The 26,166-nt window shown below is 46.2% G+C and overlaps 2 protein-coding genes across 3 annotated transcripts; both read right to left on the bottom strand.

Annotated features, from left to right (window-relative positions):
- Positions 1-1,102: 1,102 nt before the first annotated feature.
- agmat (agmatinase (putative)) lies at positions 1,103-13,030 on the bottom strand. Of its 2 annotated transcripts, XM_080015922.1 has the most exons (7): positions 12,627-13,030; positions 9,592-9,794; positions 9,068-9,116; positions 6,953-7,148; positions 6,003-6,182; positions 3,104-3,188; positions 1,103-3,019 (listed from the first exon to the last, which is right to left on the bottom strand). In XM_080015922.1, exons 1-7 carry the CDS (start codon positions 12,908-12,910, stop codon positions 2,946-2,948), a joined length of 1,071 nt encoding a protein of 356 aa, XP_079872048.1. In that variant the 5' UTR covers positions 12,911-13,030; the 3' UTR covers positions 1,103-2,945. The 2 variants fall into 2 exon arrangements, with proteins under 2 accessions (XP_079872048.1, XP_079872049.1); XM_080015923.1 differs by lacking the exons at positions 1,103-3,019; positions 3,104-3,188 and adding an exon at positions 5,607-5,703.
- A 1,406-nt stretch (positions 13,031-14,436) lies between these two features.
- On the bottom strand, positions 14,437-26,125 carry pink1 (PTEN induced kinase 1). The gene is made up of 8 exons (XM_080014807.1): positions 25,345-26,125; positions 24,585-24,857; positions 23,936-24,039; positions 23,620-23,802; positions 23,345-23,508; positions 22,884-23,011; positions 16,449-16,679; positions 14,437-16,038 (listed from the first exon to the last, which is right to left on the bottom strand). Exons 1-8 carry the CDS (start codon positions 25,699-25,701, stop codon positions 15,763-15,765), a joined length of 1,716 nt encoding a protein of 571 aa, XP_079870933.1. The 5' UTR covers positions 25,702-26,125; the 3' UTR covers positions 14,437-15,762.
- Positions 26,126-26,166: the final 41 nt, after the last annotated feature.

The following is a 26,166-nucleotide window of genomic DNA, read 5'->3' as shown; positions in this document are numbered from 1 at the left end:
GATGGAGGGCACGCTGCCACGCTAGTACGTCCCCACCAGGCCAGGGCTGGACAAGATAGGCCCCAATGAGTAGGACCGAGGAGCGAGGAGCCCATTATTACACTATAACTGCTTTTCAGCAAAAGTTCAGGGCCAAAACAACATCCTACGTAAGCACGATAACGCAAACGCAAAGGCAAGGTCTTGATGTACAAGTTGTGGCGATAATACTTCTGACTTTCACCAGGGGTCCACAGAGAGCAAATCTCATCTGGTCTGATCTCATAAAATGACATTGAGCAAATAGGCGAACAACAACCACAAACAAACACGGAAAATGAAAATATGAGGGATTTAAGATTTGTGAGGCTCTCGGAGTTTCCTGTTGTTTCTTGCTTATAGCGACCCCTGGCTGCAGCATGTGGTATTGCAACTGGAGCATGTGTGGCGAAATTTCCAGGAGACACATCTGTGCAAGGGTATGTTTCAGCCCCAAGGCAAGACAGAAGGTGGGGTTTATTTTTTTTGCACTTTAGATATCTATCATTTACAGGTGTCACGGACCCGGCCGTGCCCTTCGGTTCCTTTGTGTCTTTCCTCCCTTTCCCTCTTGTATCTAGAATGTCTGTCTATGCCTAAAGTGCAGAGTCTGTTTTAGTGCAGCGTGGGCGTGGCTCTTGGTTCCAGGTTTGACTGGCACAGCTGACCCTTGTCAAACTCATCATCCAGACCTAATCTGATCGTACCGTGATCTAGCGTGGCATTCTCCAGGCCGCTCGCTGTGAAGTCTAATATAGTCTTTGCACCTTTCTAGATGCTGTCCTCCCCGCCGGAAAACCTCTCTTGCGCAGGCCTGCCTGCCTGCCTGCGCCTCACCACCAGTCTGTCCACACTCTGAGCCCTGTTCCTTCAGCCTGCCCACCTGCCCGGCCCCCCGAACGACCCACTTGCCCTTTATCCCATTCCCACATCATTATATTCCCCCCTTTGTCAGTAAGCCTTTTATACTCCCCCCGTGGTGTGTGCTGCATTTGGGTCCTATCCGTCTCGTCCATGACAACAGGTGGACTTAAAAGCTACTAAAATACAACACAACTACAATAATGGACTTTAGTGCAGCTACTGTGGTACGGAATTCCCTGAGTTTATTTATAACAATTCCACTTTAAGCATGCTTTTATAACCAACCTGCTGCTGCTATGGCCATTAAAACAGAAAAAAAACAACACAAAACACTGTGGTCACATAGACTTTTAGCCTTTTTACGACATCAGTCATATTTTCACAAACTGATGTAGGCAGGATAATTCTTGTTACCATCTTAGTCTTGATTGATGAGTACTGTGAACTGAGATGCATGCCTCTCGCACTGGATTTTCTTTGCCCCCCTTTTTTTTTTGTTTTTGTTTTTAAATCAAGGTATTTTCTGAATGCTTCCTTTATTGCCTGTGCTATATCTAGCAGACAGGACTGCTGTGATGACAATGCCTTCTTCATCGTCGCCTTTGGCTGATCGTATTCCTCCTTGATGATATGATCAAGGAAAAAAAGGCCAAACTATGTATAAAAATGCACGCTTTTGGTTTGTCATTTTTTGTTTTCAGATTGAGGTTCGAAGTGTGATCCGCTAAAAACAACTACAAGTTGTTTAAAACCTATTTAAACAGCTTCACTCATGCCGAGTTCAGACTTCAAGATTTTAGCCTGATTTTCCGCTCACCGACTTTTGGAGATCGGCGAGCAGAGCCCCAAATCGGAGGCGAATCATAGCACGCTCCTGTGAGCAACCAATCTGGTCGTGTCGGAATCGAGGAGTCAAGAAGAAAGGCAGGGAGAGGGGAGTGCACGGAGCAGCCTCCACAAACAACCTACAACCTACCTAATTTTCTTCTCTCGGTTTTTAATATATTTCTTATCTAAATCCTGCTTTTATTCCTACAGTGATCAAGAATAAAACAAAAAATAAACAATCCTGTCCTGTGCATGGTATCACGTCATTTCCAGTGTCGCTTTCCAAGTGTGTTTTGTGTTCTGTTGTTCAGTTATTAACTACGGAATAATTTATTTGTTTTCTTTTGTAAAGAAATGTATTATTATTATTATTATTTCCGATGTCGTCATTCATGTCAATACTATATGTGTGTGGCGGGCCAAGGGGGTCAAGCCGCCGCTGCGGACGGGCGGCGCAGGTTCCCACCCTGGGGCCGCTCAGCTGCTGCGGATCAGGAAGTCATTTAGTGTTTGTTGTCCCCGCGGCCAAGGACGGCGTGCTTGCAGGACATCGTGCCGACTGGGCAAGACGAGCGCTCTACCGTCGTCACGGTGGATGTCGAGGACAGACGGTGCTGACCCCATTGTAACGTGGCTTGCAATCGCGGCGATTTTGACGCTAGTGACTATTTGGCTGGCTCGCACCTGCGAGTCAGAGGGTGAAACAAACCCTGTGCTGCAATGAGGGCGGTTTTGCGCCAGCTGAGGTGCGAGTGCTGGACTCACCACTGGCCTGTCTCACCACAGCGTCGGGGAGGTGGAGCGGCTACGTTTAGTATGAGCATTATTAGCGGAGATTTTTCCCGGCAGTTTATAATTTATGTTTTTTCTTTTTATAAATTTTACTGGGCAGAATATGGCAATTACCGGAGCCTAACATCAAGGATGCGCTGTAAAGCCTCGCGCACTTTTCCTGCTGTTTCGTACCCGAACACCAAAGTTACATCATGCAAGCACAAGCCTTCAGGGGGGTGGGGGAAATGAAAGCGGTGCTATTCTCCATATTATAAGTCAGTATGCCCTCAAAATGATTCTGATTTTAAGGTTAAATTTAAGGTTAAAAAATAGTGACATGGTGCAATTTACTTCAGCAATCACTTAAAGCTCGTACTTGAGTAAACATTTCCAGTAATCTTTCCACCTCCGGTAAACTGATTAACGGTGCGTCACAGTCTCTAAAAAACAGTTCTATGGGTTCAGTAGTGTTTCGTTTTTGGGAGGACGCACATCATTTCAAAAAGCAAGTTTGCGCCGGTCACAGCAGTGTTTCCTGTGGAGAAAAGAAGGAAATCCGTTGTTGCGGTAATTGTCTTTAAAAAAGTGTATCTTGTTTTTCTGAAGATACTCTATGTACCTGTAGTATCGTAAGGTGGAGACACCTCTACCAGGTCACACCCGACGAGGTTCAGGCCGCGGCAGCCTCGAATAATCTCCACTCCCTAAACAGAAATAAAAAAAAGAAACAATGCTATAATAAAATCAATGAAACTTATGTATGAATAACAAAAAAAACTCATTGCCAAATTGGCATCTTCCTGTACTCACCTGTACCAGCACAAATACAGCACAAATACAAGCTGATACCACTAGTGATATATGTACTGTATAGTGATGAAAGCTTTGACTCTTTTTTGGGATTGGGTTCTAGACGAGTCACTGAGTAAAAATAATTTGTTTGTTTTTGTTCGTTGGTGTAAGGCACAGTCAGCGAGGGAGGCCTTCCTGAACAATGAACCAGAGTCAGAAGAGTCGGTTTGGCTCTGAGGTGTGAATGGATTCATTTCACTGCCAAAATTCTTTAATTTGGTGGAATGAAAGAGTAAATCAGTCACAACCAATATGACTTAGGTCAAAATCCCTCTTCAAGATTCAAGATTCAAGATGTTTATCACATACATAGTGCCGTGTGACAAATAAATCTTCTTCTTCTTCTTCTTCTTCTTCTTCTTCTTCCACATGAGCATACATATTGTGGTGTGGGTTTGGTGTGGGTTGAGAAGCCACACCTGATCTGGATCGAGGTGATGGGGTCAGAGTGGCTGCATACCTGTGGCTCGTTGGTTGGTGTAACGAGCAACAGGTTAAAACCCCTATCCCCACACACACTCAGGAGAGGAGCCCTGTCATGTCACGTGTCTGTCTGCTCCTGGCTAATTCCAACTGGCCAACTGGGTGGTGGGAGAATTTGCCACACTGGCACCTGTACAGGAACTCTCCGGCATGGGGAAGGGACTTAGAGGGGCTGTCCGAACACACCCTGGAGCCACCAGCGGGTCAATGGGCGGCCCCAGCACCAACCCTCTGCCTCCGCCGGTGCCGGTCTGTCCTCGCCCCAGGGGGAAGGAGGCCGGTCGACCGTGCTGCTCCAGGGAACCAGGTCCTCTGGAAGGGGACAAGTTAATTTTTTTTGACATTTGTTTGTTTAAGGTATGGGAACCCTGTTTCAGAGTCCGGTGTTTTTATTATTGAAGGTATAGGAACCCTGTGTTAGAGTCTGTTGTTTTAGGTATAGGACCCTGTGTCAGAGTCTGTTCAAGCATTTATTTTTACATTTTTGTTCTCTGCCTGGTGGTGGTGGTGGTGGTGGGGGGGGGGGGGGGGGGTAGGCTTGGGCCAGGAATTCTCCCTGGCCTCAGTTTGTTGTCGGGGGTATGTGGTGTGGGGATGGTGTAGTGAGCAGCTACACTTGACCTGGATCTAGGTGATTGGGATCAGGGTGGCTGCATACCTTTTGCTCTTGGTTGGTATTACGAGCAGCAGGTAAAACCGCCATCCCCACACACACTCAGGATAGGAGCCCTGTCATGACATGTTTTATCTGCGCCTGGCTAATTCCAACTGGCCAACTCTCTACAATAAACTATTGTTTACAACTCCCCACCCTCTGTGTCTCCGTGCCAGAGGGCCCTGGGTGGCTGGTTAGCACAGTACTCACCCGGATTTGCCATCTGGGCCCGCAGCTTTCCTGGTGTTCACACGCATCAGAGCCCTCCTGACGTCATTCTCAGACAATGAGAGTGCGTGCTCATCGCCAGCGGTGTAACTTCAATTAGCCAGCGAGCTAGCGGTGTTGTTGCCAGCCAACGGTGTCCCGTTGTTCCATCTGTAGCTCCACTGTGTCTCTGTATATCCGTTTAGCATCCTTTACCGCCCTCTGCAGTTTATAGGACGCTGCTATGTAATTGTCCATACTTCCAGATACAAGACCTTTATTGTAAGCGGCTGTGCGAGCATTCAGAGCGCCGGGAATGGATTTATCGAACCCACCGTTTTTGGTGGGAGAACGATGCTCTCCGCTTACGTAGCTATGAAGCTCATAGCAACTTCTCGCTGAAGTCACTGGAACTTGATAGGAACATGTCCTAGTCTACGTCACTCAGAGCGTCCTGGGGCATGGTCTCTGATTGGTCCGACCACCGCTTTATGTCTCGTCACTCCCGTTCCACGTATGATGCAAGGCTTGTAAACAGGAAGTTAATGAGATGGCGGTGTGATCGGACTTCCCGAAAGCAGGGAGCGAGACTGTCTTGTATCCGTTCATGTTCTGTTCATTCAGTCAAAATTCTTTATTTTGGTGGAATGAAAAAGTAAATCAGTCACAATCAATATGAATTATGTCAAATGCCCTTTTTTGTCCTCAGTTTCTTAGTCAAAAGATTCAGTTGCGCACCCCAAACTTTTGCCGCCATGACTCCCGACTCCTGAGTCATTTCAAAGATTTGTTTGTGACGAACAAATCGTTTGTTAGCCTTGCATCATTAGTACTGAAAATCCTAACGTAGAGCCATAGTAATAAAAACTAGTACTCCAAGCTCACCGTGGGGGCGTGGTCAAGCCGCCGCTGCAGACAGCGGACAGCAGGCTCCCATCCAACTCAGCTGCTGCGGATCGGGCAAATCAATGGAGGGACTCCGAGGATTCCTCCGATCCGGGACCAGGAAGAAATTTAGGGTTCTGCCCACAGGGAAGGACGGCGTGCTTGCTGGACATGGTGCTGGACATGGTGCTGACCGGGCAAGACGAGCACTCTACCGAACGTGCCGGACACGTCACAGCAGGAGCGCGTCTAAGTGCCGATCGAGCAAATTATTTCCTTGTTTGCCTGCGAGCCTTTAAGTTTTCCTTTTGGCCAACAAGCCGCCTTTCATTTCAAAAACTGTAAATAAATACACACCAACCGGCGTTGTTTTGCCTCTGTCTGCCTCCTCTTTCAAATTCCCTGGCCCTGGGCCAGAGCACACCTCTACACTCACCTGTATGGATGTGAGTCCGGCTATTTCTGGGGTGCCGGTTCCAGGGGCAAAGCTGGGATCCAGAGCATCGATGTCGAAGCTCAGGTAGACCGGACCAGCGCCCATCTGAGTCCGAACCTCAGCCATCAGTGGAGCGAGGGATTTGAACCAACACTCTTCAACTTGGACAACACGGAAACCCTGTTGGCAAAAATAGTTATTTTATGATGCTAGATAAACATCAGGTTGGCTTGGGTATTGTAACTTATTTTTCACCCAGGATTATGGATGAAATATAATATAGAAATATATATTTTTAATGAATATTAAGATATATATTTAGACTGATGTGTATTAACAACATACACTTTGTTTTTTGACTTTTTTTGTTTTGAGAGAAGAATGCTTATTCTTTCTTCTGTAATTTTTTGTCTACCGTTCTAATTTGTCTAATTTATGAATATAGGATAATGTGCAGTCATTATCACAAAATAACCCTGTTAAATGCTTATTACACACCTACTTACTAAATAAAAATACATTAACACAGAATATTGATTTAATATGATTTTAGAACTACTATACCTAGTTTAAGATAGTCGACAGCAACATACAGTAGCTGCGCCAATATAGCGAACTATTTACAACCAAAAACAGACTTCACCCTATATATGACTAACCTGTTTAATGTTATTAATTTTCTGTGAAATGAGACACGCTGGGATGTAAATACTGATGTCCGCAGTCATCTCTTCAAGTCTTCCTTTGTAGTTTTTACATAGCGCCACAAGATGCCGCCATTGGTAAGTGTTTGCATTAGCATTAACATGGGCAGGCAACAAGGGACACGAAACCAGGCAGAGATAATTATTTGTCATTATCATTATTCAGAAATAACTGACCACCGATTGCCCCATTGACTAATCAGAATCGAGTATTCCACAGAGCCGTGGAAAAAATCATAAAAGTACCTGGGCTTGGCTCCACTCGTAGGAGTGGGGTGAGTAGCCGCTTCCCCGCAGGCCAATCTGGACAACCCTCTTGCAGTCCAGCAGTCCTTCCTCCACGCAGCGCCTGAACGGGGTCCCGTGGCCGATCTTCTCCCCCAGGACCACGTCACTGGTGTCAGCGTGGGCATCCACGTGGACCAGACCCACCGGGCCGTGCCTGACCAATAGAACAGTGCAATAGAACAGACTGGATTTGTAATATGTTTATACAGGATATAATACACCGATCAGCCACAACATTAAAACCACCTGCTTAATATTGTTGCTCTGACCCGCCGAACAATGTTTAGGTAGGTGGTACGCGTCAAAGTAACATCCCCATGAATGCCAGGACCCAAGGTTTCCCAGCAGAACATTGCCCAGTGAATTACACTGCCTCCACTGGCTTGCCTTCTTCCCAGAGTTGTGCCATCTCTCCCCTAGCTAAATGGGGCACACACACCTGGCCATCCACATGATTTAACAGAAAATGTGATTCATCGGACCAGGCCACCTTCTTCCATTGCTCCATGGTTTAGTTCTGATGCTCACCTGCCCATTGTAGCCACTTTTGACAGTGGACAGGGGTCAGCATGGACACTCTGACCGGCTACGCAGCCCCATACGCAGCAAGCTGTGATGCACTGTGTGTTCCGACACCTTTCTATCATAGCCAACATTACATTTTTCAGCAATTTATGCTACAGGAGCTCTTCTGTGGGATTGGTGGGAGCTCTGAGCTGCTGATCACAATTTTAGCCGATTCTGATTTTCATTCAATTGTATGATCATAATAAAACATTGACTATTAAATAACTTTTACATTGTGGCCTGAAATTTTGAGTTTATATCCGTGAGAGGAGAATTTACATTTTCTTATCATTTGGTATCATTTGGTCTTATTTGATATATCTGCTGTACGTCAATGACAAATATATTGTGTGATCTGATCATGCTTACGCGACAGCACTGCAATTTTCAATTACCACAATAGTGAGATTGCTGATTTGGACAGTGTGTTTATTATTTAGATTTTTTCACTACGGAACATTAATAGAATATAAATAAAAAATAAATGACAACATGGAACGGTCACAGGAGTTCCAATAAAATGGGACTGTCACTGTCATGATCCTTCCCCTGCCTTGAGCCTGTCTGTCCGTCTCTGGCTTCCCCTGTCTGGGTTTACGTCCCATCCCTCTCACTGCACAGCAGTCCCTAGTTAGTAATGGCACCACAGGTCTCCACTTTCCTCGTCACTCCTTTGTTGTTTAACCCGGTCCCATTCACTCTGATGGCGTAGGATTGTTAATGTTGCGGCATGTGTGGCTGCATGTCTTTATTACCTGGTGTGCGGCCCTGCATGTTTCCCTGGGTGTGTGCCCTGAACTCTTGGTTCCTGACTTGCCACCTCCTCTGCTCCTGGTTCAGGATTCCTTGCCTGGTTGTGAGTCCCTGCCTTCCCGGTCCTGATCCCCCTTCTGTTGCCTGTTCCCGATTCCCTGTCTTTGTAATAAACCCCTGTACATACTCCCAAAACTGTGTGTCCTGCATTTGGGTTCATCATCTTGACCACACCTAACAGTCACCAAGTTTCAGTATAATGCCACCTCTAATTCTCACTGAGTTTTAATAGGACACAATATTTAACTAATATGGAAATGTCCAGTTCAACGTTCAAACTTCAAACTGCATTGTTGTGTACTGTACATCTTTCTTTTTATTCTGCAGATTAAACATCTCTAATACTATTTGTTTTTCTTGTAGAGAAACAGGTTTACTTCACCAATGAGGCAGTGACAATACTCTGACACCAGTCACATTAAATCATTATAAATTATTTTTTTGTAGTGGAATAAATATAAATGGCTGATCGATGTAGGTCCTAGGTAATTTATTATATAGAAAGTGAGCACAAAACAATGTATCTTCAGATATGGTGTATTCCAATTGCAGGATACAGTGAGTATTTCATGCAAACCAACCAAATGATTGGATGTTCATATTGATATTTGCCTTTGTCAAAGTCACTATTTGTCTATGATCACGTGAGAGGTTAAACAGCATACATAAATAGAACAAAATAATTATTTCTACCTCTCTGCAACAGCTTGAAGAATAGGATACGCAATTGTGTGGTCACCACCTGCAGACACAAGAGAATACTAAATATACCACTATTACAATATGTAATACCTTTTATAGGGCTAACAAATGAATAATAGTATTCAGTAATGTAGTAATTTGTTTTAATTCATGCGACTCACTCAGTAGCAGCCTAATGTGATCAACTAATACATGTCAAAACAGTTAAATTATGGCTATCTGCATTGTAAAAAAAACATTCATGTTAAATCTCTACTGTGAAAAAAACATTTAATTTAGGTAATTTGACCACGCAAAAGTTCATTAAACCTGTATGTATTTTTTCACATTTTCTCAACTTTAAATGTGCGTCTAAATTTTTCAACACCTAAGAAATACAGCCTTACAGTTACTTTTTTCGAGTTGATCCGAAGACTACTTGGTGGTTTATTGAGTTGGTTTGGGCTTTTTTTGAGGCACATTCAAAGACATCTGACTGGTCCCAGGCTTCCCATAATTTCCCGGTCCCTTCTCACCCATTGTCAGGGGGATGCACCCGGTGGCCAGGATCTTGCGGTAGGCCTCCCTGATGCGTCTGCACGTGTCCTTAAGGTCGTACAAGTTGACGTTGACGTCCCCGATGTCGGCCACCATCAGGGACTCGTAGGGCGCGGCCCTCGTCCCGCTGTTGTAGGCCCTCAGCAGGGCCGACTCTGCCCGGATCTGCCGGGGGCCAAACCTGCGGTGGATTGAAAGGGGGCGGGTCTTCTGTTTATCGGGGAGAAAGTTATCAATAAAAATGTCCCATGACCTAATTCCATAATCCCAGGTCTAACAAAATGAGTAATTACTGACTTTTTACAAAATAAATAATGAATCATTCTAGAAGCCTGTTTTCTTTTATAGGCACGGACACTAAATAGACACATCTAATGAGGAATATGCATACATTCCATATTACTCTAGATGTGTCTATTTAGTGCAATGATCAATGTGTATATTATACACATTGATCATTGCCACTTCGAGACTAAACTGTGATATTGCGTCCTCTATACAAATGAAGAACATATTTCCCAACTGGCACAAAGCGTAAACACACAAAATTCAGCGTAAATTCTGAATGTTTGCGCAATTCGACGTAAGGGACTTTATACTTTGAACTTTATGATGCAACACCACGTTATTAATTTATAGAGACGTCATAAAAAAAAAGATGTGTGGAAGAATATTTGGAAGTACAGTGGTACTTTGACTTACGAGTTTAATTCGTTCCGTGACAGAGCTCGTAATTCAATCTGCTCGTATAGCAAATAAATTTTCCCCATTGAAATTAATTAAAATGCCATTAATCCGTTTCAGCCCCCAAAAAACCACCCCAATTTTTTTTTGTTACGTGTTTTTAAATCAGAAAAAATGTATTTATAAATAACAAATATTGTATAAAAACATAATAAAAGAGAATGTAAAGAAATAAACTGGTTTTATAAAGTGTATTTACCTTGGAGATCAGACGACTTGGACTAAAAGAAGATGCTGGCGGAGGAGGTTGGAGGACTTTATTGCTGAACTTAATTGCTAGAATTTGTTTTTTTTCGCCTCACTTTCGCTTAACTTAAAAAAACAACAACTTCATCGTCTTCACTGATGTTTGCCTTTTCGCCACGCCTTCCTCACTTTCATCTGCAGGGCGTTTCAATAAAAACTTGTCCAAGGAGCTTTGTTTCATCCTGCCTTTCAGAATGTTTCGGAAATGAGTTAGGCAAGTGTCGTTATACAGCGAAGACGCACGACCAGTTGCAACTTTTTCTGGGTGCTTCCTTTCAATGAACTCTGAAAAGCTCTCCCACATTCCCAACATTTCCTTTATCTCACTTGTAGAGATAACCTCCTCCGCATCTTGCTCCTCCGCAGTACTAATTTCCTGCAAAACCTCCGTATGCTGCTGCGCGGTGCTCGCGCAGGCGGCCACAAGGGGCGGCGCCACAATCGCGATTCTGGGTTCTATAATTATATAACAGAATTAATTGTCCGTGTTGTATTAAATATACATCTAAATCCTCCTCAATGAAACTTTACCATAACATACCTCCTGCTTGTAATTATTTGTATATTACTGTGACAGAACATATTATATATTTTATTCGTATTGTAATCGGGCTCATGAGCTCTCCTCTGCAGAAAAACGAGCTGGTTGGATATTCAGATATTCAACAGACATTCGTCCAGACCTCACTGGGGGGAGCGGCTGATCTCGTCCGGGGGAATGAGGTGCTGCTTTACGGACAGCGGCAGCGCTGAGAGTCGCTCCCCGGTTCAATGGCTTGCTGACGGCATTTTAAACAGTTGAATTGCCTTTTCTGTCACGTGAATTAGGACACCCAATCTAGGTCTATATAATATAGTTGGTGGCACGGTGGCGCAGTGCATTGCACTGCTGCCTCACAGCAAGAAGGTCCTGGGTTTGATTCCCGCCTGGGGCGCTGTTGGCACCGTGCTCCGGTGGGTTATCTCCCCAATAGGAGCCTTTCTGTGTGGAGTTTGCATGTTTTCCCCGTGCTCACATGGGGTTTCCTCCACCTCACGTCAGTGAGGACCCCCCACCAAAAACATGCACTCATCATCATCTGACCAGCGATGGACACTTATCAGCTGGTCCCCGGGTGCGTCCACGTATGCTGCCCACTGCTCCTGGCTGTGCCCCCGGAGGAAGGACAAGCCAAGGATGGGTCAAATGCAGAGGAACCATTTCACCGGCCACCATCAAAGCGTGTGTGTGTGCAAGCATGTGTTGTGTGACAAATAAAGACTGTTTCTTCTTCTTAATAGGACCTAGTCTACATGTTGCACAGCCTTTCAATTTAAAGAAGGTCCCTGTTTATACACACACGCACACACGCCTCCTTGCTCAAGCCATAAATGCAAGCAGAGGCCGCTCCCCCGGGTGCACAAGCCACCGAGAAGCCCCGGACACCCCCCGATAAATAGTGTCCGACGCCCAGGACATCCCCCGCAACTGTAAAGCGCCCATCTGACCGTAGAGTCCCGGCGCAACCAGAAAAGAAAAAAAAAAAAACACAGTCCCAAAACGACGACGACACCCTCCGGACTCAGGAAGAATCGAAGGAGCTTTGGGATGTACAAAACCAAATAGATAAAAAACAGGGACGTTCATCTTGAAGCTGAAAGGCTGTGCCACATGCCAACTAGGCCCGAGTACTCTCTGGACCTAGAATGGGTGTTGTAAGTCGCATGACCAAAAAGCTATTACAATTTTAAAATGGTGTCTGCGGTTTGTCACTTGTAGACGGTGCCTCATCACGCCGCCGCTGCCCGTTAGGCAGCACTTTCATTCCGGGGACCAGCCGCGCTCCGCTGACGGACAACATGTCATGTCTGTTGAATATCCCAATATCCAACCAACTTTACCACGGTCTCTGTCTCATGATAATCGCGAGTACTTTCAAAACGTTAAAGTCCATTTAAGAGCAATTGTTACTTCACGACTTGGGAAAATGGTGAGTAAGTGAGTAGAAAGATACTGAATAAATAGGGTAAAGTAAAGCCGCACCTGGCTCCGGGTCGGTTGGAGGTCCCAGTGTCGATGGGAACCCCGACAAACGCAGCGTCCAGGCCCTCCGCGCTGTCCCGGTAGGGCAGCTTGGCCATGGTGCAGATACCCGACACCCGGGCCTCGAACTCGGCGCTGGGCGGCACGTTGTAGCGCTTCTCCCCGGAGCCGGAGCACCCTCTGCTGCCGGTGCGGGAGGGAGGACCCCGCCTGGACTCCAGAGCCCTGATCTCCGACAGAGCCCCCGAAACCGCCCGCTTACTGACGACTCGGCAAATGGACATCGTCGGTGTCGTGATTCCGGGGTTTTGACCACGTTGAAAAGCAAAAGCCCTGAAAGATTCAAGTGACTTTAAAAAACCTGACTTGAAGATACAGTGGAAGTTCACGGACCGTTCCGGTTGCTCTCCTTCTTCCGGTTTTACGGCGGTGGGCACCCAACGTTAAGGCGCTACCGCTCCCCGGTAATGTTCAGCGTCTAAATACTGAATAATAATCCTGTTTCCCATAACAATTCGTAATAACTAATTATACTTAATTCAAATGTTATATCTGACTGTTAGATGTCCGTATAATAACTTATTAAGCCGTAGGCGTAGTTATCTTGATCAATTCATCCGATATTTGAATTAAAAAGGCTAATACTAGAGGCAATTGTGTCTTGCTCATGGTGGCCGTATACATCACATTATGTGCTCGTATGTGAATTCAGCGACGCTGCGTCGAAATACGTTGTATTTCGTGTCTTCCCAGCCCACGGGAGTGGCACAGACCGGAGCCGCTCAGGGCACCTCAGACATTTGGTGATGGTTTTCGCTGAGAATACATAGCGCAATTACACGAGTGGTATTTGTGCCAGATTCAGCACGGCCACACCCATCCAACCAGCTCTCGCCTGTCCTCATCTCGGAGGAGATGTACCAAAGTATACGAGTGCATTTGTGATGCAACCCTCTTTTTCTTTTGACTGTCTTCGCGCTACGTCAAGTCTCCGTTTATGAATCCACACACCGCAACACATATCAAGATATTCACATCCACTTCATTTTGAATGTGCAGATGCATCCTGGCAACCAGCACGGCAGGCCCGAGGGCTCCCCAACCTTCTGGGGTGAATCTGCGGGAGTTCACGCGCGTCCAGTCCCGCGCGTGCTTCGCTTTGTTTGTCACCGATGCCGACCAATTTCAACACTTCCGGCGAGAGTCCGTTTCAATCTCCCAAGGGATGCCGAAAAGCGCTTTTGTTTTTTGTTGTTGTTCTACCTCCAGGCTCCGGTAGCGCTATCTCAAAATTTCAAAGGCCCTCCCGCTCGCCAACGTGGTGGTTCTGCCGTAGGCGACGGCTGTGGCGGAAAATGACTGACTACGACTGCACGATGAGAATTTATTTCAGTAACTACAGTTGCGTTAGTGCTATTGGTCCTCACGGACAGAGAGATCGGGGTGCGACCAGGGGTCACCGGAAGACATGAGGTGTTGGCAGGGTCTGCTTTACGACCTCTGCTGGGCATCGTCTTTTCAGCCCAAGGAACCATTTGAGCAATCATTCACTGACCTGGGATAAGTAGGAGGGGGGTGTTGCTGATGTGTGTGTTGTCCTGTAGTATAGTCAACAACCCCCTTTTCTCTCTGTATGTTAAGTCGCAGGACAATCTTTACAACTTAAAAAGGCCATGCTGAATAGAGGCAAAGTACGAAACAAACAAACTTCTAAAATGCAAAGGGCATATAATTACATTTTGATAACCGCTGCTACATTTGACAAGTCAAAGATTTAGAAAAAATTGGCTCTTTGGAAAAAAAATTTTTTTTCAGATTTTTATTGAACACAGCAATAAAAACATTCTTTGTATGCAAAATATCTCTTACATGCATCACTGGTCAAACCAGGTGCACATTCTTTCCCTGATATAGTTACCGTTCTGGAGAACCTCACCATTAATATTTAACGTAGAATTGTATGGTACGGGAATCAAATCTAAACACATAACTTAAATCACTGACGTTTAGCATCAGAGGAAGTAGTAGACACTGAGGGATGATTTCACCAATAGTCTCGATTTAAGTGATGCACCTGTGAGAATCTAAACACAAAATTTTGCCACTGAGGATCACAAGTCGGCAAAATACATGACAATAACTTAAGTTATACACAAGGACATCGCCAAGACAACGTACACTTCATATTTAGTGCAAACCCTCGAAGAAAAACCCAGTTCCCTAAGATTGATTGATACTCTGCATGAACTGTCATAACATTAAACTTTGTTGACCTTTTGGGTGATACAAATTGAGATAATTCTAGGGCTGTCACAATTATCGAACAATGGACTGTGAAGAGTTCAGTGCGTTTCCATCAGTTGGGTCCAGTCAAATTACCTGAATCTTTTAGTTCCAATGCTCAATGTCAATAAATGGCTCTTCTGTAATAGATAATGTATTTGTGGTGTGGGGATGGGGTGGTTTGAGCAGCCATACCTGAGCTGGATCTAGGTAACTGGGATCAGAGTGGTTGCATACCTGTTGCTCCTTGGTTAGTCTAACAAGCAGGGAGTAAAAGCCCCTTCCTCACACACACACTCAAGAGATGAGCCCTTGTCATGACACTATGTCAATCTGCTCTGGGCTAATTCCAGTTGGCCCACTCTCTACAATAAACTGGTGTCTACAACCCCGTCTTCTGTGTCTCTGTGCCGGAGGTCCCGGACCACTCCACTTGGTGGCGCGTGGCAGGTGAAACTGCCACACTATTATTAGACTATTATAGAGTTATACTATGATAGTAGTATACAATGAACAAAAAAACACAACCAGAGTGATTACTTCATTTATGTGGGTCAAAAGTTGAAATCACTGATAATCTACCCCATGCAGCACTTATTTCTCAGTCAAGTGTTTGGTTCTGACTGAATTATGCCTGTGTGAGTGTGTGCACGCAGAAACGTCTATCTTTAAGGCTGGGAACCTTATCTAGCGGCTCTTATCTACCCAATAAAGTGCATCAACCTCCTCAAGCTTTTCTCTGCAAACCTCTAGAATCACAAGAAATCAAAAGGAGAATTCTGGGAGTATGAGGGAGTAAACGGTTGTCTAGAATCTAAAGTACCGTGGGACTTTCACACCCTAGCATGTGGACCTAAGCAGACAGAATGCAGGCTGGACGCTGCTGACGCCCATACAGGACGAAGCCCACGGCGCTGCGCAGGTCCTCCAACTCCAGGTTGGACAGGAAGTTCCTCTTGAGCTCTGCCTCCACGGTGTTCCCCCTGGGACCCCCGCAGCCCCTCAGGAGGACCACGGCCGACTGGCAGAGCAGCCAGTCCAGCAGCTTTCCCATGTCCTGTTGGGCCAAGGCTCTCCTTCCCCAGAGGCTGAGGTGCAGCATGTTAGCTGCCACGCGGGCACTGGGACGCTGAAGAGGCAGAGTACAACAGGAGCACGGTATGGGCAGGCTGAATAAAGTGGTCATTCGTAAAAAAAAATTGTCAAAAATAATCCCAGATTGGATATTTATACCATATTTGTTTAGATGCCACTTTCAGTGTATGTGTTCAATGAGGGTAAACCGGGATGCTGTAGGTGTTGTAGAAAATGACATTAATGCGGTTTCAAATGGAATTCTGGCACTTGTAGTGTATTCCACCCAACAGAGACGTAATGGATTTCCACTTTAAGGAGATAATCTGAATGTCCAGAAGTAAGTTAACAACCAGAACAGAAAATAATTGTGTGATTGTACATGTAAGGTTAATTAAAATGAAAAAAAAAAAACATTTGTATTACTTCACAAGGCAGAGGATGTCTCTCACTAGTTAACTGTACCTTTTGTGGGTTCCTTCGTAGAAGCAAACGGACCACAAGCTGCACATCAGATGGAACCGTGGCTGGAAGCGGCGGAAGCTGGTTCTCCTGGAAACTCCTGCTCTCTAGTCCATCCCGCCCATAGAAGGGGTTCGGTTGTCCAAATATTTCATAGGAAATGGCCCCCACAGCCCAGGCATCGGCCTTGCCGTAATCGATGAACACGCCTCGGCCCGGGACTGCAGTGGACACCTTCGGGGGAGAAATTATTTCAGGAGAATCAATCAGAGTAATATTCCAGACAACTTTCAAGACAGGACTCTGTCCTTCAAGATTCAAGATTCAAGATTCAAGATTTTTATTTGTCACATACATATACATACTTCCATACATATATGCAGTGAAATGTAATGCAACGCACCCGGTGATAGCACACAAGAAGTCCTAGGAAAAAGTACAAAAAATAAAATAAAATAAAAAGTAGAAAATTCCTTTCTAATAGACCGACTAACTGACTCCTAAAACGTAATACAGTAAGTGGAATACTTATAGAATAAGATAAAAAATATATAGAATAAAATACAATAAAAAATAAATTGAAATAAAATGGAATAGGTTGAAGGAATATGGCTATGTATATACAGATATGTGCATTTAAAGTGGCATGTGAATTAAAGTGGCATGTGAATGTGAATAGTGTGAGGTAGTGTTTGGGATAATACAGCACAGTATACAACAGTACGGCGCAGCAATACGGCATCACGAACAACCCTGAACAGTGACACAGTATGCGGTACAGTATGCTACATACAGTACAGTAGGTAGTGGAGCCTAGTGCATGGCTCAGTTAGGACCCCTGGTGAGGTCAGCGTTGACAGTTCTGATGGCTTGAGGGAAGAAACTCCGTCTCAGTCTCTCTGTTCTCGCTGCGTGACTGCGGAGGCGCTTGCCTGACCGCAGCAGCTGAAACAGTCCGTTGTTGGGGTGATGAGGATCCTTCATGATCCTACGGGCTCTGCTACTACACCTCCTGGTGTATAACTCCTGCAAGGGGGGGAGGGTAGTTCCAGTGGTACGTTCAGCTGAACGCACCACCCTCTGCAGGGCCCGCCTGTCCTGGGCAGTACAGTTCCCAAACCAGGCAGTGATGTTGCCTGTCAGGATGCTCTCCACTGCTCCAGAGTAGAAGGACTTGAGGATCCTCACCGAGACCCGGAATTTCCTCAGCTGCCTGAGGTGGTAGAGACGCTGCCTCGCCTTTCTCACCAGAGTGTCTGTGTGAACAGTCCATGTTAAGTCCTCTGTGATGTGGACTCCCAGATATCTGAAGCTGCTCACCCTATCGACAGAAGTCCCATTAATCCACAACGGCGCGTGCGTCCTCGATTGTGATCCACGCCTAAAGTCCACAATCAGCTCCTTGGTTTTGCTGACGTTCAGGTGGAGGCTGTTGTCCTGGCACCAGAGTGACAGGTCAGCCACCTCCTCGCGGTAGGCCTTCTCATCGCAGTCGGTGATCAGGCCCACGACCACGGTGTCGTCAGCAAACTTGATGATGGTGTTGGAGCTGGACCTGGCCACACAGTCATGTGTGTACAGGGAGTACAGTAGGGGGCTGAGGACGCAGCCCTGGGGGGATCCTGTATTCAGGGTGAGGGAGCTTGACATGTACTTCCCCACCTTGACCACCTGGGGGCGGCCTGTGAGGAAGTCCAGGATCCAGGTGCACAGCGGACCATTCAATCCTAGCTCCAACAACTTGACAGCCAGTCTGGTGGGGACGATGGTGTTGAAAGCTGAACTATAATCAATGACCAGCATTCTCACATAGGCCCCCTTCTGGCCATCCAGGTGCGTGAGCGTGGTGTGCAGTACCTGAGAGACCGCGTCATCCGTGGATCTGTTCTGCCGGAACGCGAACTGCAACGGGTCCAAGGTGCGGGGGAGGGAGGCGCAGATGTAATCCTTAATCAGCCTCTCGAAACACTTCATGACCACCGAGGTGAGGGCCACCGGACGGTAGTCGTTCAGGCAGGTTGGAGAGGCGATCTTCGGGACAGGAACGACGGTGGACCTCTTGAAACAGGACGGGACCACTGATTCAGCCAGGGAGATGTTGAATATTGTGGTGAACACCGGAGCTAGCTGGTTAGCACAGGTCTTCAGTACTCGTCCAGATATGCCGTCTGGGCCCGCAGCTTTCCTGGTGTTCACCCGCATCAAAGCCCTCCTGACCTCGTGCACGGACACTGAGAGTGCGCGCTCATCCCCAGCGGTGTAGCTCCAATTAGCCGGCGAGCTAGCGGTGCTGCTGCCAGACTCGAACCGCGCATAAAAGGAGTTCAGTTGGTTGGCCAGGGAGGCGTCCGCACTCGTGGCTGGGGAGGAGCTGCTCTTGTAGTTTGTTATTGTTCGCAGCCCCTGCCACAAGCGTCTGGTGTCCCCCCGCTCCATCTGCAGCTCCACGGTGTCTCTGTACGTCCGTTTAGCGTCCCTCACCGCCCTCCGCAGATTGTACGACGCCGCTTTGTAATTGTCCATGTTGCCAGATACAAGTCCGTCGTTGTAAGCGGCCGTGCGCGCATTCAGAGCGCAGCGGATGGATTTATCAACCCATGGTTTCTGGTTTGGAAAAATCCGAACTTTCACCGTGGGAACGATTTCATCCGCGAGCGTAGCCACGAAACTCACTACAACCTCCGTAAACTCGCTGACGTCACTTGAGCTCGCTTGGAACACGTCCCAGTCTACGTCAGTCAGAGCGTCCTGAAGCGCAGCCTCTGATTGGTCCGTCCACCGCTTCACTTCCCTCGTCATCACCAGATCCCGCGCGATCAGAGGCCTGTAAACAGGAAGCAGCGAGATCGCGGCGTGATCTGATTTCCCGAAAGCAGGAAGCGACACGGGCTTGTATCCGTTCTTGTAACGTGTGTAACAATGGTCCAGAGTTCTGTCTCCCCTGGTGGCACACGTGATGTGTTGGTGGAAATTAGGCAGAACTTTTTTCAGGTTGGCCCTGTTAAAGTCCCCAGTCACCACCACAGCCGCGTCGGGATGTCTGTTCTGGAATCCGCACAACACATCGTGCAGAACCGACAGAGCTGCGTCGGTGTCCGCTTGCGGTGGGATATAAACGGCTGTAATGATGACCGTGCTGAATTCCCGGGGGAGATAAAATGGACGGCATAGTATGGTCAGCTGTTCCAGGTTCGGCGAGCAGGAGTGGGAGAGGAATTTGGTGTTGTTGGCGTTACACCAGCGGTTGTTTACCATTAGGCAGACGCCTCCACCTTTGGATTTCCCCGACTCTCCCGTTCTGTCGCCGCGGAACACGGAGAAGGCCTTGTTTTTTAAGGAACATAAACTGTTGTTTTCTGGATGGCGCTTCTACAAGTAAAGTAAGTGACTATTCAAATAAACAAACTGTTTCAGGTAGCCTCATGTACATTCGATTTTGGCCACTGGGAGTAGAAAAACTATTCGCTAGAGATATTGTGATTGCCCACAGATAGGTTGGTGCATCGCTAATAATAATAATAATAGAAATAATAATAAATATAGCTGCAGGCAGCAATACACGTGGTCCAGTTAAGTCACGTTAGGTACGGATTAGAGGTTGCCCAGGCTCCTTAATGCGAGGGTCCCGAATCTGCGCTCTGCGATTATATGCAGGGACATATGGAGCCGACCGAGGGACCCTCTCCGACCGTGTCAGACCAGAGATTACTCAATATCACAGATTCTTTCTTAAATCGCTCTCCTTTTGCGGGGATAGCGGCCGCAACTGGCTTGAGTTGGGGGGAGGGCGAGTTCGAGTTAAAATTGGCGTTTGAGGGAGACCCGCCGCATCCCCGCTGTGCTCTGCCGGCCGGAGAGTGCCACGGGTGGGGAGAGCAGCATCAGCTCAAGTTGCCTGTCTTAAGTGTCACACTCGCAAGTGGCTGGATGTGAATGAGTTCCGAGAGACGAAGGGTGGACTTATGTAACTTCGGATGCTGATGTCACGAAGCGGGCCGCTCCTGAAACTAATCCAATCGCCTCAAGGCTCTTCCACTCGCAGTTTTTCACTAATTTCTGCTCCAAATGTAGATCGATATTGATCAAACTCGAACGGCAAGACGTCTGAAGCATCCTGGTACTAACGAGACCTCAACCATGTCTCTGCGTAGTGCCATTGTCGTGTTCCAGACGTGTTCCACTTTTATTTCAAAAAACGCCAAGATTAAATATTTTCAAAAAGTTGCAGCAATAACAATAAGGGCTGGACCAATAATAATAATAAATATAGATGCAGGCAGAAATACACAGGGTCCAGTTAAGTCGTGTTAGGTAGGTATTACAGTTTTCCGAGTTTCCGTAACGCTGGGATCAGACCACACAAATTAAGCCCGATACTGACCCGACTTTGTTGGGTTTTGTTGATTTTTGTCTGTCATTGGGAAATGCTGTGGGATTTCTTTGACATGACTTCATTCAATTACTAACCCTTTGACTAGAATATATTAATACTAATGTTATAACTAAATACAAATCAAGATGACATAACCAAGTTGTCCAATTTAACATGAAAAATAACCAATTAAATGATTATTTCATACAATCTTGTGTTATTGCCATTATATCTTGTGTTATAATTGCAAGAAATCTGGCTTTGACGGTGACATGATGTCATAGTCAAAGCCAGATTTCTTGACAATGAACGGTATCTGTTCATTGTAGACTACCATCACTTTGGAATTTGACTTGTTATGGAAGGACTCATACATTTATGTAACTGCTTTCGCAGACGTGTGTTTCTCCACGTTATTCTCTTCTCTGTCGTCATTATTTAATGTCTTCTCCTTTTTCAAATAAAGCCCTCTAAGTTTAGCCGCTAGAAGCTGCATGTAGATTAAATGCCTTTAAAAGAAGAGACTATGTTCACCAGCACCTCTCATTGTTGTAACTCACTGTGTTGCCTGTGGAAATAGAGCTGCACTTTCCACATTGTCAAACGTGATGTAGCGGTGAGCCACTGTGTTCTACTTTCTGCTCAGACAGTTCATAAACTGCTTGAATTTCGGTAGTTTGTGTCTCATGGTACGTACATTTACCTAAGAAGTCGGAATATATTTCATTGTGGATTATATTCTCTTGTGTGCCGTGTTGCACAATGATGACGCAGTGACGGACTATTTCATGCCGTGTGGGGCAACGATGACGGAGTAATGTAATGACGTGGTGATGAATGTGATTAATTCAAGTTTCCAGAGTCCTAGTTTTCTGATACGTTCCGAGCACATCATTGACTCCTACAGTTTGTATGTTACGAATGGCTCAAATCCCGGAAAATAAGGAGGGACACAACACCGCATCTACCACTGGGTTCGATGCAAACAGAATGCATTAATTTACAAAAAGGGCAAAAGAGATAAAATATAAAGTGAAAAGCTCCGCCGATATCAAGCAGGCAAGACAACGCACAACCGCACCCGTGTGCGTGGACACACACACACACACACACACACACACACACACACACACACACACACACACACACACACACACACACACACACACACACACACACACACACACACACACCACGATGGAATCTATCTACACCACGCATGTTGCAAATGCAACGAGGATTGGATGATGTCACAAAGCGCACTGCTCCACAATCTGATTTCGCTCAATTTTAGAACTTTGGCGTATAAGCGATGCGCGAACGTTCCACAACTTCCGGTAGATTTTTCGTTTTTTTTACCAATTTCTACTCCAAATGTGGATCGATATGGATCAAACTTGAGGCACAAGATGTCTGAGAGGTCCCAGAGACCTCAACCATGTCCATGGGTTCAGAGATTATTGTATTCCAGACACTTTAACCCCAAAAAATGCCAAGGAGAATAATAATAATAATAATAATAATAAAAGTAAGGAAACACACAAATACAAAGACAGGAAAATTGCCACGGGACCACACGCACAATGCAGGGCTGTCAGAGTCAGGTTTATGTTTTGCCTCAAATGCAAAGTATTTCCAAACAGCACCCCTTCTGTTTTCTTTCAAAACTGGTCACGTAGGCTCTGCACTTGCCATCTTTAATAAGTAACACCATAACAACTGAATGAGACAGTGAAGACAGCGAGTGAGTGAGAGGAGGTGACCCTATGTAGCCGTTACATGCAGTGTGTGTGACTCCGTCAGAGAGAAGAGAGAGCGAGAAAGTGCAGCTATTACAGGTATATCAATAGTGCGGAAAATGAGTATTGAAAGTTTTCAATATTCCAAATCGATATTTTTGACACTAATTTGCAGACATTTTTTGTTTATCTGCCTTATGAGTGCAGGCATCAGCTGAAGCCAATTATCTCAAAGGGCGCAAATATCAGCCCAATCAATCGGTCGACCACTAGTTTCAGCCTTACAGGCTCGACCCCTAATTAAAACAAAATGCAAGTTGTCCCTACCTCAGGTGCCATGAGGCGGGCATTTCCCCCTCTGTTGACCCAGACAGTGTTGAAGGGCATCTGCAGACTGGAATCGTCCTGCGCCAGGCAACAGCCAAAGTCAGTGATGACCAAGCGAGGGCAACCATCTGAAATGAGATTTTTACACTGTAGAGCCTAAATAAAATAAGTGCGAGGGATAAGCTCAGAGGAGCATTGGCAAATTGTGTAAGTTCAAGAGCAAATTCCCAGAACTATTAACACATTATCTATCCAATGAGGTTGTGAGAATGTAAATGTAATCTTAAAAAATGAATGTACAGAGAGCTCCGTAACTGAGATAAAAGTGAATGTTGTAATGTTACAAACATGGGCTTTACAGGGTGAAAGAGCATTAGCAAAACACCTCTTCATAATCGGCTGCTGTGAACTTTGATTGTTTATCTTATTAACCAACTGTAACAGCCCATTAATCCTCAGACCTGAGTCAGACTCCAACAGCACGTTGTCGGACTTGAGGTCCCTGTGGGCGATACCCGCCCTGCACAGGTGATCCACGCCCTCCAGGAGTTGCAGCACCAGCAGAGTGCCCTCCCTTTGGCCTGGCGTGGACACCTCCAGGTACTGCCGCAGCGTGCGCGGATAGCTGTGGCACAGGGAGGGGGCGGGGGTGTATAAATAATGATGTACAGTGTACGCACTTTGCATATTAAAGTATAAGTAATTATTATCAATCATCCTCTGAAAGACTTCTTACTTTTTCATGACGAGGAAGAGAGTGCGGTTGTTGCCCAGGCCCTCAGGGTTGAGCCTCGGAGGGAGCACATCCGGATACTCTTCCCATGCACCTGACAACAGGGGGACATCGGCTGTGAAAGCCCGGTGCACCCTGATCACATTGGGGTGGGCTGACACAGTCTTGGGCAGGACTCCAAAATGTCTGCATGAAGAGAGACAGCAGCTGGTCATGTCCATCACGGAGAACCCTCCTGTGGCGTCGTGACAGGCCTATTATTATCCCCTGAAAAGGAGCAACTCTGTCGCTATGAGGGACGACTGAACACGTCACCTACCCATCGAGAGCCATTTGTTTTGTTTCCCTTTTCAAGGCAAGCGGGCCAGCAGGCACCAGCTCCTGGGACATTGATCGAAGTATGGCCTCACTTGATGACCCTGCCTAAGAAGGATAGAGAACCAGGATAGAGATTAAGAGGAATAGAGATTGAAAAAATACAATACTAAATTGAGACACATTTTGTGAGCTGGGCTAAAGTAGGGGAAAACCTTCAGTTCATCTTGCTGGTTCACTGTTTATTTAAGTTATTGTATAGGGCTGTATATAGGGCTCGGTGAGATTTTCCCAGCTAAATAATGATTAAAATACAAAATAAAGATTTTGGCCATGGCCTTCATGTCTTTTCCCTTTTTCATCTTTATTCCTTTATTTTTTCCATTATTTATTGTTGATGTTTTGGTTATGTTTGTTGTTTATAAGTTCAACTTACCTTAACTTACCTCCAGTACTAAATTATGGTTTAGTGAATATTGCCATGAATTTGATTGTGTACAGTTGTCTGCTTATTTTATATTTATATTTTACAATTTTGCCATTTTATTTTTAATATTTGTATTAGTATTATTTTTTACTAGTTTTATTCTTATTATCATCTGTGAGCACCCAATCTTGGTTGGGGGTTACACGAAAAATATTTGAATACCCACCCCAATGTTCCACATCATTTTGACGGCAAGGGGGAAGTTTCTCAGGGAGCAGCATCCCAGAGATGGCGTTGTCTCGACTTCATCGTCACCGTCATCCAGCTCCACCAGGGAACACGTGTTCCTCTCCTTGAGTGGGGCCAGCGGCGCAGCAGCCTCATAGACCGCCGCGTTGGAGCCTTTCCCGATCTGCTTTCCAATAGCGTAGTCCTCAAGCTTGTATCCCGAGGGGAACGGTTTGAGCGGACTCTGGAACTTCTTCTTACTGAACACGGCCTGGGTGGGTGGAGGGCAAGAGGTTGTTCCAATTCAGTGACTCTGAACCGTTCTCATATCCAGGAACCTCAATTTGATACGCGCTAGGCCACGGACAACATTGGATAGGATATACTGCTCAGATTGTTATTGTGAGACATGACTTAGTCCAAACTTCCACACCTGTCTATACTAAAATTAGGGAGGTATCAGTGAAAATATGATGAAACAAGTCATCCTTGTACTTTCACTAACGATGAGTTTCATGTAAACTAAATAATGTTGAAGTTTAACTGTTAATCATTTTGCTGGGGACCCCCTGGAGCCTCCTGGAGGACCACTAGGGGGTCCCCGGGCCCGACGTTGAGAACCACTGTTCTAGACGCTAAAAATTAAAAGTACATAAGTAAAAGTAAGTAAAAGTACATAGTAAAAGTACAAAGTAAAAGTACATAAATAACACTACTACGTTATTACAAATACAAAACAATACACGGGTCGACGTTACCTGGATCTCCTGGCAGGTTGCCGCGCTTCTCCTGTCATCTTCCAGCTGCTGCTCGATGAGCCCGACGCCGAGACCGAACGCCAGAAACACGGCTCGGTTTCGTGGCGAGCCGCCGCCGAAGCCCCTGAAGCCCCCGGCCTGCAGCCGAGCGGCGAGGCCCCGCAGCGACGTGCGGAAGTACCGGTAGCGAGCGGGCAGGAAAGACCGCGGCTGGAGCCCGAGGCCCTGCTGGCCCACACGGATGTTCCGCTCGCCGCGGAGTTTCGCCGCGACTCGGGCGGCGGGTTTCAGGAGCCCGAGCTTCAGGACGGACCGCCCCAGCTCCAGCCCCCGGTTGACGGCGTGTTTCACCGACATCTTTCTTACCGACAGAAGGTTGAAGACGCGCACGGTGCGCGTTTGGCGTTCACGTCGTTGTCGCTCTGACGGCGTGTTACGTAAACAGATTCAGAGCGTGCGCGGTGACGTCACGCGATGGTTTTGTTTATTTTTATTTTAGAACCTTCCGCATTGCTGCGTTCCGTTTAACCTCGGAAATCGGCGCTCCTGTGTCGGTTGTCCGCTTCTGAGCTAAATTTGCACCATTGGCCGCAGCAGCTGTGCGTTTCTAGCAATACATACTATAGAACGTGTAGCAGCGTAACACAAACAATTCAGAATAAACTTAGATGTAAAGTTAGACGAGTTTTCAAATAGAAACCCATGCGGATGGGTCGTAACAGATTAACGGGTAACCTTTAAACGGCCGTTCCTTTGCGTTCCGATTATGAGGTTTACATTTTTTCGAGTTCAAATAAAATGCAACGCAGCACCAGTTGGGAC

This window comes from Zeus faber (assembly GCF_960531495.2).
Source record: "Zeus faber genome assembly, chromosome: 15".
NCBI lineage: Eukaryota > Metazoa > Chordata > Actinopteri > Zeiformes > Zeidae > Zeus > Zeus faber.
This window is presented reverse-complemented; position numbering and strand designations above follow the sequence as displayed.